Here is a 16,632-nt window from a genome sequence, read left to right as displayed (position 1 = left end):
CTGCCTGATGTTTACCTACCTTATCCACTCTCTTTGGAGGTCTGAGGCCAAGCACAGAGGAGTAGTCAAGGAGAAATATTGGAAAGCTAGGGTGAGGTTTTGCATCATGGTGTTGCAGGTATTTGTACTTTATTGGTTCATGTGAATATATATTATATATATACATGGTTTTTGAGGTAGGGTCTCATTCCAGCCCAGGCTGACCTGGAATTCACTATGTAGTCTCAGGGTGGCCTTGAACTAATGCTGATCCTCCTACCTCTGCTTCCTGAGTGCTGAGATTAAAGGTGTGTGCCACCACGCCTGGCTTTATTAATATTTTTGTTTGAGAGACAGATGTGTGTGTGTGTGTGTGTGTGTGTGTGTGTGTGTGTGTGTGTGTGAGAGAGAGAGAGAGAGAGAGAGAGAGAGAGAGAGAGAGAGAGAGAGAGAGAGAGATTGTTTGGCCTGGCCTGGGCCTCCTGCTACAGCAAATGAACTCCGGACGCACGTGCCACTTTGTGCATCCTGCTCTAGATGGATACTGGGGAACCAAACCCTGGCAGTCAGGCCCTGCAAGCAAGCACTTTTAACCGCTGAGTCATCTCTCTACCCCTTTATGTTTTTTAATTGGTGAGTAATAGTTCCTCATATAAAGATAACCCGGCTCATTTATTCTCTTGTTAATGGACTTAGTTTTTTCCATCCCGAGACTGCGATGGTTACAGCTGCAGGGAGCAGCCTTGCCTGCCCTTTGCAGATGCTTTTATGTCACTGAGTGAGAATGAAATTCCAGGCTCCTAGCACCAATGCATGCTTAATTTTGGGAAAAACTGCCAAAGTAGTACCATTTCACATTTCCACCAGTAGTGTTTGTGAACTACAGTAGTTTTACAATTTTATCATCAGCTTTTTAGTTTTAGCTATTCTGATGGTTGAAAAGTGGTATCTTGTGTTTTTTATTGCATTCATCTGATGACTGGGAATTCAGAGTCTTTTTCTAGATGCTAGTTGGCTGCTTCATTTTTGTGATCTGACCTATGCCACAGTTTACCTGTTTAAGAACTGGGTTGTCTTTTTTTTTTTTTAACCAATTTAAAATATTCTTTAAAAATCATTATGGGTGTGTGTGTGTGTGCGCGTGTGTGTGTATAATTTTTTCTCTAGCCTTTCACTTGCTTTTAAGTATTTTTAAATATTTATTTATTTATTTGAGAGGGAGGGAAGGAGAGAGAGAGAGAGAGGGAGGGAAGCAGAGGTGGGGGAGGGGAGAATGGGCATGCCAGGGCCTCCTAGCCACTGCAAATGAATACCATCTTGTGCATCTGGCTTTATGTGGGTACTAGGGAATCAAACCTGGGTCACTTGGCTTTGCTTTCAAGTGCCTTAACCACTAAGCCATCTTTCCTGCCCTTAAATATTTTTAATGGTGCTTCTTGAAGAGCAGATTTTTATGAACATATTTTTATTGTGTTCAGTACTTATATGTATGTTTTGTAATAACTTTTGCCAGCACCAAAATCACAGTGATATTCTGTTTTCTTTCAGAACTTTATCAAAGTTTTAGCTAGTATATTTAAATGATTTATCTCAAATAAATTATCTATATTTCTATTGTGAGCTGTTAAGATTCAAGTTTAATTCTTTCTCCATTTTCTTTTATTTTGTTCTACCATCATGGTGAAAAGACTTTATTTTTCCCATTGAATTGCTCAAGTGTGTTAGTCAAATTCAGATTACTGTATAAGTGTGGATTATAGATCATTCTGTTCTATTGATCTGTTTAGCTTTATAACAATTCCACACTGTAGCTGTATAGTAACGTCATACCACACCCCAAACTTGTCAGTAATTCCTTAACTTCAGCCATAAGTGACATCTAAAATGTAGAAAGTTAAGTTTCTTTTTATTATTTTAAATTTATTTTATTTTATTTATTTATTTGAGAGCTACAGACAGAGAAAGAGGAAGAGAGAAAGAGAGAGGGAGAGAGAGAGAGAGAGAGAGAGAGAGAGAGAGAGAGAGAGAGAGAGAAAATGGGCATGCCAAGGCTTCCAGCCATTGCAAACGAACTCCAGACACGTGTGCCCACTTGTGCATCTGGCCAACATGGGTCCTGGGGAGTCAAGCCTCGAACTGGGGTCCTTAGGTTTCACAGGCAAGCGCTTAACTGCTAAGCCATCTCTCCAGCCTGAAAGTTAAGCTTTTTTTGAAAATAATGAGAGTTTAGTTTGGTAGCAAACTTGATGGAAAGGATTTTTTTCTTAAATTTCTTTTGAAAATTTTTCTACATGTATATAATGAATTTGACTGTAATCCCTCCCATTACCTTCTCTTGCCCCCTTCCTTTCTTCTCCCTTCCACTGAATCCCGTCTTTCTAACTAGACCTCGTCTATCTTCTATTTTGATGTCTCTTCTTTGCCATCCTCTCTCCATTGCCCATGATGAACTGTTGATGGGCCCAGTGTTATGCATACCTTATTCAGATAATAATGGTCACTGTTATAAAGGCAATGGTTACTTCATGTCCAGAGACAGCATTTCAAAGCCCTCCTCTCCATAGTCTGGCTCTTAACATTTGGAAAGGGTTTTTTAGACAACAGTTGCGCCCATTCACTCAGCCATGGAGATTGTTAGCTTTGGCGTGAACTCCCCTGTATGGTCTGCAAGTCTTTCTCTAAGTAGCAGATCCTGAATCTGTTATTTATTTATTTTTTATTGCCAATGAAATACACATATAATTTACTAATTTTATTGCAGAAAGGTTCACAAATCCTTACTTAGAACCCACTTATTCTGTTTTTGTCTTGTTTTTTTTTTTGATTGTTTAATAAGTCACTTTTATTAGAAATATTTGGTAATTAATTTTCCATTCTTATTCTTTCCCCATTTCCACACTGATCAATTCTTATGAAGTTCCTCTCTAATTTCTGTGATCATGGCAGTTTTTTTTTTTTTTTTTCTGAAATGCCTATAGGCCTTGAATGGCTTTTAGACTCAATTTAAGGACCAGTTTGCTAGAGTGTTGCTAAGGGAAAATGCATCCAATTTGCCAAAATGAAATTAACTCCTAATACAGAAGGGTGTTTTTGTCTTGTTTTTTTAAAATATTTTTTGTTCATTTTTTATTTATTTATTTGAGAGCTACAGACACAGAGAGAAAGACACATAGAGGGAGAGAGAGAGAATGGGCGCGCCAGGGCTTCCAGCCTCTGCAAACGAACTCCAGACGCGTGCGCCCCCTTGTGCATCTGGCTAACGTGGGACCTGGGGAACCGAGCCTCGAACCGGGGTCCTTAGGCTTCACAGGCAAGCGCTTAACCGCTAAGCCATCTCTCCAGCCCTTGGGTAGCTTTCTTTGTGTGGATGGATTTCAGATGCCAGCCTTGTGGCCCTTTCCCCCAGTGTTTGTTGCCATTCTAGTTGTTAAAGTGCATGAATAGGGACATAACTTTACTTAATGATGATCATCCCAAGACAGATTTTATTTAAATATTTATTAAAAATCTTTATTTATTTATTTATTTATTTGAGAGAGCCAAAGAAGCAGGGGGAGAGAAAGAGAGAGAGAGAGACAGACAGAGACAGAGAGAGACAGAGAGGAGAATGGCCACGCCTGGACCTCCAGCCACTGCAAACGAACTCCAGATGCATGTGCTACCTTGTGTATCTGGCTTATGTGTGTCCTGGGGAATCAAATCTGGGTCCTTTGGCTTTGCAGACAAGCATCTTAACCATTAAGTCATCTCTCCAGTCCAATATTTATTTATTTATGAAAGAGAGAGAGAGAAAGAGAGGCAGATAGAGTGAGAGAATGGGTGCACCAGGGCTTCCAGCCACTGCAAACGAACTCCAGAAGCATGTGCCACCTTGTGCATCTGGTTTTACATGGGTACTGGAGAATTGAACCTGGGTCATTTGGGTTTGTAGGCAAGCACCCTACCCATTAAGCCATGTCTCTAGCCCTAAATTTTAAATATTTTATTTTATTTATATTATTAATCTGAGAGAGAGAGAGAGAGAGGAGAGAGAGAGAAAAAGAGAGAGGGAGAGAGAATGGGCCCACAGGGCCTCCAGGCACTGCAAATGAACTCCAGATGCATGCACATCCTTGTGCATCTGGCTAGCGTGGATTCTGGGGAATCCAACCTTGGCTTTGCAGGCAAATGCCTTAATTGCTAAGCCGTCTCTCCAGCCCTAACTGTTAAATATTTTATTTATTCATTTATTTGAGACCTTATTTCATAAGCTGTTCTGTTCATGGTGATGAGAGAGGAGAAATTCTCTTCTGATCCACAGTGTTCAGTAATTGTCCAGGCCATTGCTTCAAGGATGGAAAATTCCACCCTGGAGAAGTCATCACTTCAGCTTGAGGAGAACCAGATCCACCATGCTCGTTGGAACAGCCGTGCTTTGGCCAAGCACGCACCTCAGGGCTGTTCCCGATATGCCGTCTGACATTCAGAAAGTTTCCTGCTCCTGCCATTGTTGTTTACCTTTCGGAATTCAGCTAGGATAAGGGTGAGATGTTCAGCTTCATTTCCTTCAGGGCTAAACTAAGTGAGCACGTGACCAAGGATGAGTTCTGTAAAGGTGGGCCCAGTCCAGAAGACTAATCTGTCAGTCACAGTGAGACTTCTCCTGGGTGGGTGTTGGGCAGGGTCAGGTAGTATATGGTATATGTGGTTGCTGCTGTCCCCCAGAGTTGTAGACTTTTAATTTCATGACTTATGGAGAAATTGAATGGAAAGAAAGATACCTTTTTTTGGAGGGAGGGGAATAGGGTGACATATAGCCATGCTGACCTTAAACTCATCATATAGCCAAGGATGACCTTGAACTTCTGATCTTTCTGCTACCACCTTCCAAATGCTGGCATTACAGTAGTGTACCACCCTGCCTGGATTGTGTGGTGCTGAGAATTTAAGCCAAGGCTTTTCAAATGCCAAGCAAGCACTCTTATCTAGTAAGCTGCATCTCCAACGCTGGGTACTATGTTTTTAAAATATAGAAATCATGTGTTGTTATCAAGTGTAGAATTCTCTTTGGCCTTTGGCTTACCCAAGCAGCATTCCTAGGCTATTTCTACTGTCTGCTATGGACAAATGCACACAAGGATTGGATAAGGGTCATTTTCAAGGTCTTATGACTTAATGGACAAGGTGATGCTTACATTGTTAGTTAGCTATGGTGGGGGGGATCTGGTTACAGCTCAATCCTTCTCTTACTTGCATTCCATCAAAATTTCAATTTCTGGGGCTGAAGAGATGGCTCAGCAGATAAAACATTTGCTTGTGAAGTCTAACGATCTGGGTTTAACTCCCAGGCACCCACATAAAGTCAGATGCACAAGGTGGTGCATGTATCTGGAGTTCGTTTGTAGTGACTGGAGGGCTTGGCTTGCCCATTCTCTCTGTCTCTCTCTCTTCTATCTCTATCTGCTTGCCAATAAACACAAATATTTGTAAAAATTTCACTTTCCCGTGTGTTCTCTTCAACCGAATGAGAGACTAAAAACTCATGCCTTTCTAAAGGACTCTTGAGAAATTCTGCCCAGCTCCCAGCCTTTCCCTCATTTGCACTGGGAGCCCATAGTTTGTGGTAAAGAAGATAAAACCAATGCGTGATAAGCTTGAGTTCATGAGAATACCACAAGGCAAACCCAGGATAGCCCAGCCTGCCATTGAACCTTGAGAGCTTTCTTCCAGAGCCTCCATTGGAGAGCCGTGCAGGGTTTTCTAGGTCTACGTCTGCTGCTCTCACAACTAACAACCCATAGCTCCATGGTAAACACAAGTAACTGCGCAGAGGAGCATTCAGTGGAATGGGGGCAGGGAGGAGGGGAAGGGGACCAGCATATGATTTGCCCGTACCAAGTTTCTATTTAATAAAAAAATACAAAAAAGCCCCCCAAAGATGCTATCCACTGTCATGGTGGGGGGAGTTCATGTCATAAATGTCAACTCTATGCTCAGTTAAGAAATAGTGTGTGGTGGCGCGCGCCTTTAATCCCAGCACTCGGGAGGCAGAGGTAGGAGGATCGTCATGAGTTCAAGGCCACCCTGAGACTCCATAGTTAATCCCAGGTCAGCCTGGGCTAGAGTGAGACCCTACCTCGAAAAACAAACAAACAAACAAAACAACAACAACAAAAAAGAAATAGCAAGATTTTTATCCAGCTTTCTCTTTGATAGGGGATGAGGCCAGTAAGCGCTACCAGAGAGGAGATCCATGTGGTGACTTCTGGGTGCACAATTGATCTGTTCAGATAACAGTGCTGTCTGGTGAAGACTGTAAACTCTAATGTTCCCTCTCTTCCTCTCTCAATCTCTGGACATGGGTGTATGTTGGTGCATGCAGAGGCCAAAGGTTGATGGATGTCTTTTTTTTTTTTTTTTTTGAGGTAGGGTCTCACGCTAGCCCAGGCTGACCTGGAATCACTCTATTCTCAGGGTGGCCTTGAACTTGTTGCGACCCTCCCACCTCTGCCTCCTGAGTGCTGGGATTAAAGGTGTGTGCCACCATGCCCGGCAGGGTGTCTTCTTTAATTGCGTTCCGTCTTATTTTCTTAAATTTTTATTTATTTATTTGAGAGCGACAGACACAGAGAGAAAGGCAGATAGAGGGAGAGAGAGAGAGAATGGGCGCGCCAGGGCTTCCAGCCTCTGCAAACGAACTCCAGACGCGTGCGCCCCCTTGTGCATCTGGCTAACGTGGGACCTGGGGAACCGAGCCTCGAACCGGGGTCCTTAGGCTTCACAGGCAAGCGCTTAACCGCTAAGCCATCTCTCCAGGCCTCCGTCTTATTTTTTGGGACAAGGTCTCTCATTGAGCCTAGAGCTCATCATTTTTGTTAGACTAGCCAGCAAGCCGTAAGGATTCTCCCATCTCTGCCTTCCCGGTGCTAGGATTTCAGACATGTGCCAGCCTGTCTGGCTTTTACATGGTCCTGGGGATCTGAACTCAGGTTCTCATGCTTATGTGATAAGCACATTACTGACTGAGCCATCCAGCCCCTGCCATGTTCTTTTTAGAAAAAATTTATTTTATCTATTTATTTGAGAAAGAGAGAGAGCGAATGGGCACGATAGGGCCTCTGACTACTGCAAATGAACTTCAGACACATGCTTCACCTTGTGTACCTGGCTCATGTGGGTTCTGGGGAATCGAGCCTGGGTCCTTTGGCTTTGCAGGCAAGTGCCTTAACAGCTAAGCTAGCCCTTCAGCCCCCATGTTCTTTTTAAAACAATGTTATTCATTTCTTTGAGAGAGATTGGGAGAGATAAACAATAGTTGCATCAGGGTCTTTTGCCATTGCAAGCAAACTCCAAGGGCGTGCACCACTTTGTGTATCTGGCTTTATGTGGGTACTGGGGAGTTGAACTTGGGTCATGAGGTTTTGCAAAAACTTCTTTGTTTGCATTCCTTTTAATTTACTAGGCAGGATTTCTTTCTTTTTTTGTATATGTCATATGAAAAAAGGTATGTAATTAATTTAAGGTTTCCTGTCCATATAACTTATTTTTTTTATTAATGATGACTTTTATTGCAAGAAAAAATAATGTGTTGGTTCCATTTCTCTCATGTTATCCTCTTATATCCTTTCCTTCCTACCCCCATTCCACTGACCCCCCCCCCCAGTGCAATTGTTGGTATTCACCATGGGTTTATGAATGCAGCAGCCAGCCTTTGTAAGGGGAGGGGGCAACAATACCTCAGGATACTTTTCCTGACCCTGTGACTCTTACAATCTTTCTACAATGTTCCCTGATCCTTGGCAGGTATGCTATAAGTCTACTTTAATGTTAAACTCTCTGCATCCTCTGGAATTTTTGCTTTGATGATGAGTGTCCTCAGTGTCTATGGCCATCTTCCTGGAGCATGTTGTCAGGATAACAGTGAGAGCAGCACTCATGTTTAAATCGCCAATTCCTCTGTGATATCTCCTGGGCCCTGAAAGATGTGCTAAAGGTGGATTATCTCATGCTAGGCTATGGGCTATCTTTTCTTGACATATTGATAGATCTGGGTTCTCTCAGGTCTTTTAAAAATATTTTCTTTATTTTATTTTGAGAGAGAGAAAGAGGAAGATAGATACATAAATAGGTTGATCGATTGATTGAGTGGTCGATCGATAGATAGATAGGTAGGTAGGTAGCATGCCAGGGCCTCTACCCACTGCCAATGAACTCCAGATGCATGTGCCACCTTGTGCATCTGGCTTAGGTGGGTTCTGAGGAATTGAACCTGGGTCCTTAGGCTTGTCAGGAGAATGCCTTAACTGCTAATCCATCTCTCCAACTCTCTCCCAGGCTTTTGATGCCATCTGCAAAAACCAAAACCAAAACCAAAAACTAAAAATGACCACTCCCCTCCAAAAAACAAACAATATTCTCCAATCAAGAGTGAGAGCAGTTTGGATTAAACCGTATAGGCATAGTTAAATGAGTGACTTTTTGATGAGTATGGTCATTCTTGGTCAAAAACTAGTGGGAGGGCTGGAGAGATGGCTTAGCGGTTAAGCGCTTGCCTGTGAAGCCTAAGGACCCCGGTTCGAGGCTCGGTTCCCCAGGTCCCACGTTAGCCAGATGCACAAGGGGGCGCACGCGTCTGGAGTTCGTTTGCAGAGGCTGGAAGCCCTGGTACGCCCATTCTCTCTCTCTCCCTCTATCTGTCTTTCTCTCTGTGTCTGTCGCTCTCAAATAAATAAATAAATAAAAATTAAAAAAAAATTCTTAAAAAAAAAAAACTAGTGGGAGTTTCTTTCTGGTGTTTGTAACCATCATGTCCCTTGGATTCTGACCTGGGTCTCAATACCAGGTATGAATTCTTTCCCACTGAATGGGTCTCTTATCCAATCAGAGAGCCACAGATTACCTGCCTAGGCTGTGTGCCACTATTGCACAGGTGTGCACATCTTATCCAGTGCATTGATTTCATACCTTGCAGGGTCCCCTGCTTGTTCATTCTATTGGTAGCTGTTATCTCCCAGCAGCTGGAATAGTATTCATAGCCAGCTGGTTTCCTTCTAAGTTCCAGTGTGGTCTCTCAGTGCCCTGTGTCTGCAGATTGTGGTGCCTTCAGCAATAGGATCTTACTATTTAGCTCTGTTGGTAACCCAGTGCTTTGGCAATACCCTGCATTGTTTTGGAGACTTCATAGGTCTCCCCGACCAACAGCTTACGGTGGGGTGTAACCGAGTTCTGGCGCTGAGAATTACAAACCAGCATCCATGGTTTTAGGATTAGGCTTTCTCCACCCTCTCCATGGCTCTTCTGCCTGGGTGACCCCCTTTTGGCTTGTTATAGAGGTGGAAGGTATCTATATGGTCCTGGTTGATGTTGTGATGATTTTCCTGTTAATCTCCCCCTACCATGCCTTGCCCCTCCCCCGTGGAGCTGCACCCCTTGGTTTATGTCTCTTGAGTTGCCTGTCACACAAGCCCTCCTCTACTGAATCTCTATCTTCGCTTTCTCTTAGTTTCATTCTAGCTTCCCGTCAATATCCCTGATGCCTACTGACATTGACACGCACCCCAAGCTGTTCCGAGTTAGGAACTGCGTGCGAGGGAGAACGTGTGGCATTTTATTTTTCTGTGCTTGTGTGGTTTTTGCTTAGTATGATTTTCCCAAGTCCATCCGTTTTCGTGCAAGTTTCATTATTTCATTTTTCCTTACCAGTGAGTAGAATTCCACTGTGTCTGTGTTTCATGTCTTCATTAACAATTCATCCGTTGACGGGTATCTGGGCTGATGCCAGTTCCCGGCCACTGTGAATTTAGCAGCAACAAACATGGCTGAGTAAGTCTCTCTGGGGTGTGTAGTGGAGTCCTTAGGGTGGATGCCCAGGAGTGGCGTAGCTGGATCAAATGGTAGGTCTGTTTTAATCTAACTTATTCGGCCAGGAAACAGCTTCATTTAGAAACTTAATTAAGGGTTATAGCAAGCAATGGATAGAATGGATGCTAAACACTAGAGCAAGATGCTCAGGTGAGGAAATCCAGTTTCCTGTGAGTGGTAACAAGTCCCGGATAGTCAGGACATTGAAGTTCAAATGTTGTTTTGTCCAGAGGTAGTGGGACAGACCAGGTGACCTGGTTTCTTTTAGCTTTGCGGTCCAATGGAAAGTGTTCCTAACACCACCACTTCATACTTTGTCTTTTTTTTTTTCCCTCCCTATTTTTTTCTCTCTAATTTGCACCTCCAATTTCAGCGTCTATAATGTGCTAACGGGCTTCCCTCCCACTAAAAACCACACGTGAAAGTGAGAATGTTCTCCCTGAGAAAAGAAAAGAAAAGGCAGTTTGTGGGGTTTTGCTTCTGACTCGAGGGCCTATGAGGTAGGTGTTATGACACTCATACCTCCTCCTCCTCCTCCTCCTCCTCCTCCAGGGGCCAGGATGCCAGCGAGCCCCAGCGGGGTCAATGGCTCTCATGAGAGGGGGCCACTTAGCCACCTTGAGGGGAAAGGTGGCGAATGTTGTGATCCATTTGCAAATCAATATCGAATGTAATTTCAGACCAGATCTTATGTCCAGAACCTTAGTTTCTGTTGAATAAATAATAATAATAATAATAATAATAATAATAATAATAATATAATAATAAATGAGTTGGTAAGTCACTCATTTCCTGGGTGCTGCTATAAGGAATGAGAAACTAAACAGAGTTCCTAGTTTCATCATTCTCCAGCTCTAGAAAGTTCTTCTGTTTTATCATCTAACCTGTTAGGACTGGATAATCATTATTTCCATCCTGGATGTAGAGGACACACCAAGGAGGAAGACAGGAAGAAGGAAGGAAGGAAGGAAGGCAGGAGAAGGGCCAATTAGGGGGGCAGGGTGCATGTCTAGTGCTTTGGGCATCTAACATTACTGTGGTGGCCCTGGATGGACATGATGAGAAGGGGACAGAAGGAGGAGGACAGAGGGACAAGTGAAGCTAGGACCTTGTACTTCAGAATTTAAGCAAGACTGTCCTAGGTGTGCCAGGAGCAAGGAGCTCACAGAGCATGACACGCAAGTACCAAACATAAAGAGAGAGAACAGAACAATGCTCTTTTGTTCTCCAAAGTAAGAAGCTTAAATTAGAGTTTTTTTTTTTTTTTTTTTTTAAGGTGCCTACATCCCTCCCATCCCACACAGCTGGGATGCCACAGTTTCCTTCTGTTGCAGGGTAGCTTTTCTATAAAGTTATCAGGGCTGGAGAGATGGCTTAGCGGTTAAGCGCTTGCCTGTGAAACCTAAGGACCCCGGTTCGAGGCTCGGTTCCCCAGGTCCCACGTTAGCCAGATGCACAAGGGGGCGCACGCGTCTGGAGTTCATTTGCAGAGGATGGAAGCCCTGGCGCGCCCATTCTCTCTCTCTCTCCCTCTATCTGTCTTTCTCTCTGTGTCTGTCGTTCTCAAATAAATAAATAAATAAAAACTTTTTAAAAAAAGTCATCAAAGAGAAGATAGACTTGTGGGAACACAGTTTTTTTTTATTGTTGTGTGAGAATAAAATCATACAGCTGACGTCTACTTGTTAAAATTCAGCAAAATGCATGCTTTTAAAGCATTGATGACTTCATGGCCTAAAGTGAAAATTGTGTATTCCTTTGGAAAACTGAATTAGCACAGCCAAAGCAGCAGAAAATTGTCTTTGACTAGTAGATGTTATTTCTACATCATTCTTTGCCTAAGTAAATAATGACTCTGGGATGTAAGCGTGACAGCTAAGAGTAAGAGCCAACAACCACTCATGGCCTTCATGGTCCCAGGAACTGTTTTAGGTGTTTTAGATGCACTAATTCATTTAATCCCCAGGAAAGCTCCGTGAGATGTTCTACTTAACAAGTTAGGAAGGTGAAGATTGGAGAGATTAAGTCAAATGTCTGGGCTAGGACTGGACTGTGGATTCAGCCAGCTAACTCAGAGCTGTTTGTGAACAAGCATCTGTCTCACCTTCCACCTCTCCCCAAGGATGACCAGTGAGGTCTAAGGACCCAGGTTTGATTCCCCAGGACCCATGTAATACAGATGCACAAGATAGGACATGCTTCTGGAATTCGTTTGCAGTGGCTGGAGGCCCTGACACACCCATTTTCTCTCTCGGTCTGCCTGTCTCTAAAATAAAATAAAATAAGATAAGATAAGATAAGATAAGATAAAATAAAATAAAATATTCTGCAAGTCTTTAAAAAATATATAAATTTGAAGCTAAGCAGAATCCCGCTGTTTATAAATCTCTATCTCCAGTTACCACCATGACATCTGACTAGTGATTTTTTTCAGAAGCTGTTGAGGTCTGTTACACTTAATAAGTCACATAAACCCATGATCTAGGTATTATAACTTTCCTTGTTTTCTGGATGAGGCGCAGAGTGGTGTAGTTACACACTATGAAGTGGGTGACCTATAAGGAAGCACAGGCTCTTTTACCAGTGCTCTAACCTTGCTCGGCTGTACCAGGCTTTGGTAAATCTGAAATAATCGCTTCTGCTGAGAGTGGGCTCTTGAATTGGGCAATGGTGTCTGTGAGAGCGCCCTTGAACCTGGCGATGCTGTCTGTGAACGTGTCTTGATCAGCTGCTGAAGAAGGGTCCCAGGAGACAGGGAGTGTCTCACGGAGCAGCCATGCCCTGGTCCTCTGAGGAACGCCCAGGGCACTCCTTAGCCCCGGCCTTTAGTCGCTGACACTGACTCCTGAAACAAGGAATGGATGTTTTGTTGCATTTGTAGAGTTTGTAAACCGCTCAGCTTATAAGATTGCATTTGCTCATTCCATGTCCAGTGCTAGAATGGGTTTAATGTGGTATTAGGATTTACCAAAGGGGACTTAGAATCCTGCTACGCAAGGAATAAAGCAAGCCAAAGTGATCAGATGTTTGCTGAGGACAACCCATATTTCCCAGGGAGGCCTTCTGGTTCTCAAAGGCCTGAATCTCCCCTGGCTATCTCCTTGGGACCCTGTTCTTCATGCCCCAGCCTAACAGAACTGTTGTGGTTCTCTTTTAATATTTTATTAATTTGCTAGGAGAGAGAGAGAGAGAGAGAGAGAGAGAGAGAGAGAGAGAGAGAGAGAGAGAATATGAATATGGGTGCATCAGGGCCACTTGCCCCTGCAAACAAATTCCAGATATCTGGCTTTAAAATGTGTATTGGGGAATCAAACCCAGGCTATCAGGCTTTTAAGTGAGTACTTTTTTTTTTTTGAGGTAGGGTCTCACTCTATCCCAGGCTGACCTGGAATTCACTATGGAGTCTCAGGGTGGCCTCAAACTCATGGCGATCCTCCTACCTCTATCTCCCGAGTGCTGGGATTAAAGGTGTGCACCACCATGCCCGGCTTCAAGTGAGTGCTTTTTTAAAAAAAAAATTATTTTATTTGGAGCAAGACATACACACACATAGAGAGAGAAACTGAGAGAGAGAGAGAGAGTGTGAGCGAGCCAAGCAAGCACCTTTAATTGCTTGACCTATATCTCTAGCCCTGGCTGTGGTTTGTAATGTACCACCCTGCCAGGATATACCTTTGCCCACATTTTTCTGCCTGCAATATTTCCTCCACCCTCATACTTTACAAAACATCTGTTTATTTTCAAACTCAGTTCAACTAGGTCACGAGTTTCTCTTCCTCACTTCTCTTCAATCCCTAATACTGACTACTCTGTTTTTAAACTTTTTAAAAATTTATTTATTTGAGAGCGAGAGAGAAGGAGGGAAAGAGAAAGAGACAGAGAGAATGGGCATGCCAGGGCCTCCAGCCACTGCAAACTCCAGATGCGTGCGCCCCCTTGTGCATATGGCTAATGTGGGTCCTGGTGAATCGAACCTCGAACCGGGGTCCTTAGGCTTCACAGGCAAGCGCTTAACCTCTAAGCCATCTCTCTGCCCAATACTGATGATTCTTTTTAGCTGCATTTTTACGGTACCCTGAGCAGATCTCTGTCACACCAGTACCATTGTATAGTCCTTATATTAGTGGTAATAGCATTAGTTTGTATTTGTTGGACACTGGATGTGTGCTAAGCATGTTATGTGGCGCGTGTCATGGTTCTTGCCTCTTAAAGCAGGTCATCTCATGACAACGTACCGATGAAAGGAACGAAGCACCGCATGCGAAAATAACTTCTCCAGGCTCAGTGGCCACTGGTTCTGTTTATGAAACGGACGTTTCTGGAGAGAAAGACTACCTCTTCTGAGGCAGGGAGCAAAGGGGATGTACCAGCTGTTTCAATGCTATCTCCACTTCTGTCCTTGGAGCTTGGCAGAGGGTGGAAAAGGGAGTCTGAGATGTGACTGTTAACCTGAGAGGAGGGAGTACCGGCCCCCAGGCAGGCAGAAATCATTGTGTTTATTCTTTTTGGCATAGTACCAATACGCTAGCAGGTGACTGACGATGGTTGCATTGAGTATGACTCAATGGATCCCCAAGTCCCTATGTCCTTTGTTTTGTCTGTTTGTTTGGGACAAGGCTTTGCTGTGTAGCCCAGGCTGTCCTCAAACTCTTGATCTTCTGCCTGAGCTGGCCAAGTAGCTGGGATTAAGGACAGGTGTCGCGATGCCTCGCTTTCACTGTTCTTTCAGTATGTTCTATACTGAAAGCTTGGCGAGGTCATCGGGACCATCCAAGGAGGAGCCCCTCACTTAGGGGAGCCGGCTTCCTGTTGGCTTGAGGCAGTCTATGGATGTGGGGCAGAAGGGCATGGGCATGGGGGGGGGGGGGACTATTTCTGAGGCTCTGATGTGCCTGCAATGCCGAACCTGGCCAAGAGAATGGAATGGGTTCTCTCACACTTGGACAGTCCCAACTAGGAGCAGGGTTTTCCTTGCTCAGTGCCAGAACAAACCACAAGACTCTTTCCATTCCCACCATTGCTCTCAGGCCTCCAGGCTCGCTTTGAGCCGTTTCGTTTCCTTTTGTCGTGGGTGAACGAAGGTTGTTGTTGGCCCAGGCTCATCCACAGTGGCTTTTGCTTGCAGGTGAACATGTTTGTGGAGGGTTTCCACGACGCCATCCTTCTGTACGTTCTGGCTTTGCACGAAGTCCTCAGAGCTGGCTACAGCAAGAAGGATGGAGGGAGAATTATCCAGCAAACGTGGAACAGGACGTTTGAAGGTAGGGTTTTCAGCTACATGGCAACAGTGCCAGGGGCCCACTGCGCCGCCCACTGCTCTGTGTGGTTCCTGAGTTTCTATCCAGAGGCTGCTTTCTCCGTCTTTATAGTATAGATAATAAGCCAATCCACCCCACAGACTCACAGGAAGTAAAATGAAATAACGCAATTGGAAAAGATTCCACCGGCCTAGGAAATGTCTTGTCTCTGGATTGTGATAACAGGTCTATGCTTCTTTAAAAAAATTTTTTTTTAGTTATTTTTATTTATTTATTTGAGAGCGACAGACAGAGAAAGAGGCAGATAGAGAGAGGGAGAGAATGGACGCACCAGGGCCTCCAGCCCCTGCAAATGAACTCCAGATGTTTGCGCCCCCTTGTGCATCTGGCGTGGGTCCTGGGGAATCGAGCCTCGAACTGGGGTCCTTAGGCTTCACAGGCAAGCATTTAACTGCTAAGCCATCTCTCCAGCCCTTCTTTTAATTTTTTTTTTTAAAAAAACTTTATTATTTATTTATTTGACAGAGAAAGAGGGAGAGAGCCAGAGAGAGATAGAGAATGGGCGCACCAGGGCCTCCAGCCACTGCAGATGAACTCCAGACTCTTGCGTCCCCTTGTGCATCTGGCTAACATGGATCCTGGGGAATTGAACCTGGGTCCTTTGGCTTTGCAGGCAAATGCCTTAACCGCTAAGCCATCTCCCCAGCCCTAAGATTGCCTTTCTTTACCTGCTTCGTAAGGAGGTGGGGCTGGTTGACTGACAGGAGTCCTTTCAGGTTGGCCTTTTACCCTTCCTTTGAGCTCTTTCAGCCTGTGTGTATTTGTAATCATACTGGTGAGATGTTTAATGACATGAATGAGTACTGCCCGGACTAGATTTGGGATATATGTTCTTTTTTCAGGATGGCCTTCTCACTCTATTGCTCAGCTTGGTGTTGGTTATCAGGAAAAGCAGGAGAGTAGGGAGGAATTGAGTCCCACCTTGGGTTGTTTAGGTGGTAGCTGTGGTGCCCACCATTGGATTTCCTTCCTTCCTTCCTTTCTTTTTTTTGTTTTTCAAGGTAGGGTCTCACTGTAGCTCAGGCTGACCCGGAATTCACTATATAGTCTCAGGATGGCCTCAAACTCTTGGCAATCCTCCTACCTCTGCCTTCTGAGTGCTGGGATTAATGACAAATGCCACCATGCCTGGGTTTAGTTTTTTACTTTTATTTATTTATTAGAGGGAGAGAGAGAGAGAGAGAGAGAGAGAGAGAGAGAGAAGGCAGAGAGAGGGAGAGAGAGAATGGGCACGCCAGGGCCTCCAGCCATTGCAAATGAACTCCAGACACATGTGCCCCCTCGTGCATCTGGCTTACGTGGGTCCTGGGGAATCAAACCAGGGTCCTTTGGCTTTGCAGGCAAACGCTTTAACCGCTAAGCCAGCCCTCCAGCCTGGATTTCACCATATCAGAGTGCTGTCCCCCTTTCTTTTACACAGGTAGTGGGTTGTGGATGAGAAAGCCTCTGGGTGAACTTGTTTTACCTCGGACTGCCTTCAGCTGAGGAGCTGGAA

At 44.3% G+C, this 16,632-nt stretch overlaps 1 protein-coding gene across 2 annotated transcripts in view; it reads left to right on the top strand.

The window, feature by feature from the left end:
* The window catches only part of Npr3 (natriuretic peptide receptor 3), a 76,027-nt gene that overhangs the window by 43,140 nt on the left and 16,255 nt on the right, over positions 1-16,632 (top strand). For both annotated transcript variants that reach the window (XM_045133151.1, XM_045133150.1), the window contains exon 4: positions 14,945-15,080. In XM_045133151.1, coding sequence (XP_044989086.1) covers positions 14,945-15,080 — 136 coding nt within the window. The remainder of the gene's footprint in view (positions 1-14,944; positions 15,081-16,632) is intronic.

This window comes from Jaculus jaculus, chromosome 13 (genome assembly GCF_020740685.1).
Source record: "Jaculus jaculus isolate mJacJac1 chromosome 13, mJacJac1.mat.Y.cur, whole genome shotgun sequence".
Classification (NCBI taxonomy): domain Eukaryota; kingdom Metazoa; phylum Chordata; class Mammalia; order Rodentia; family Dipodidae; genus Jaculus; species Jaculus jaculus.
This window is presented reverse-complemented; position numbering and strand designations above follow the sequence as displayed.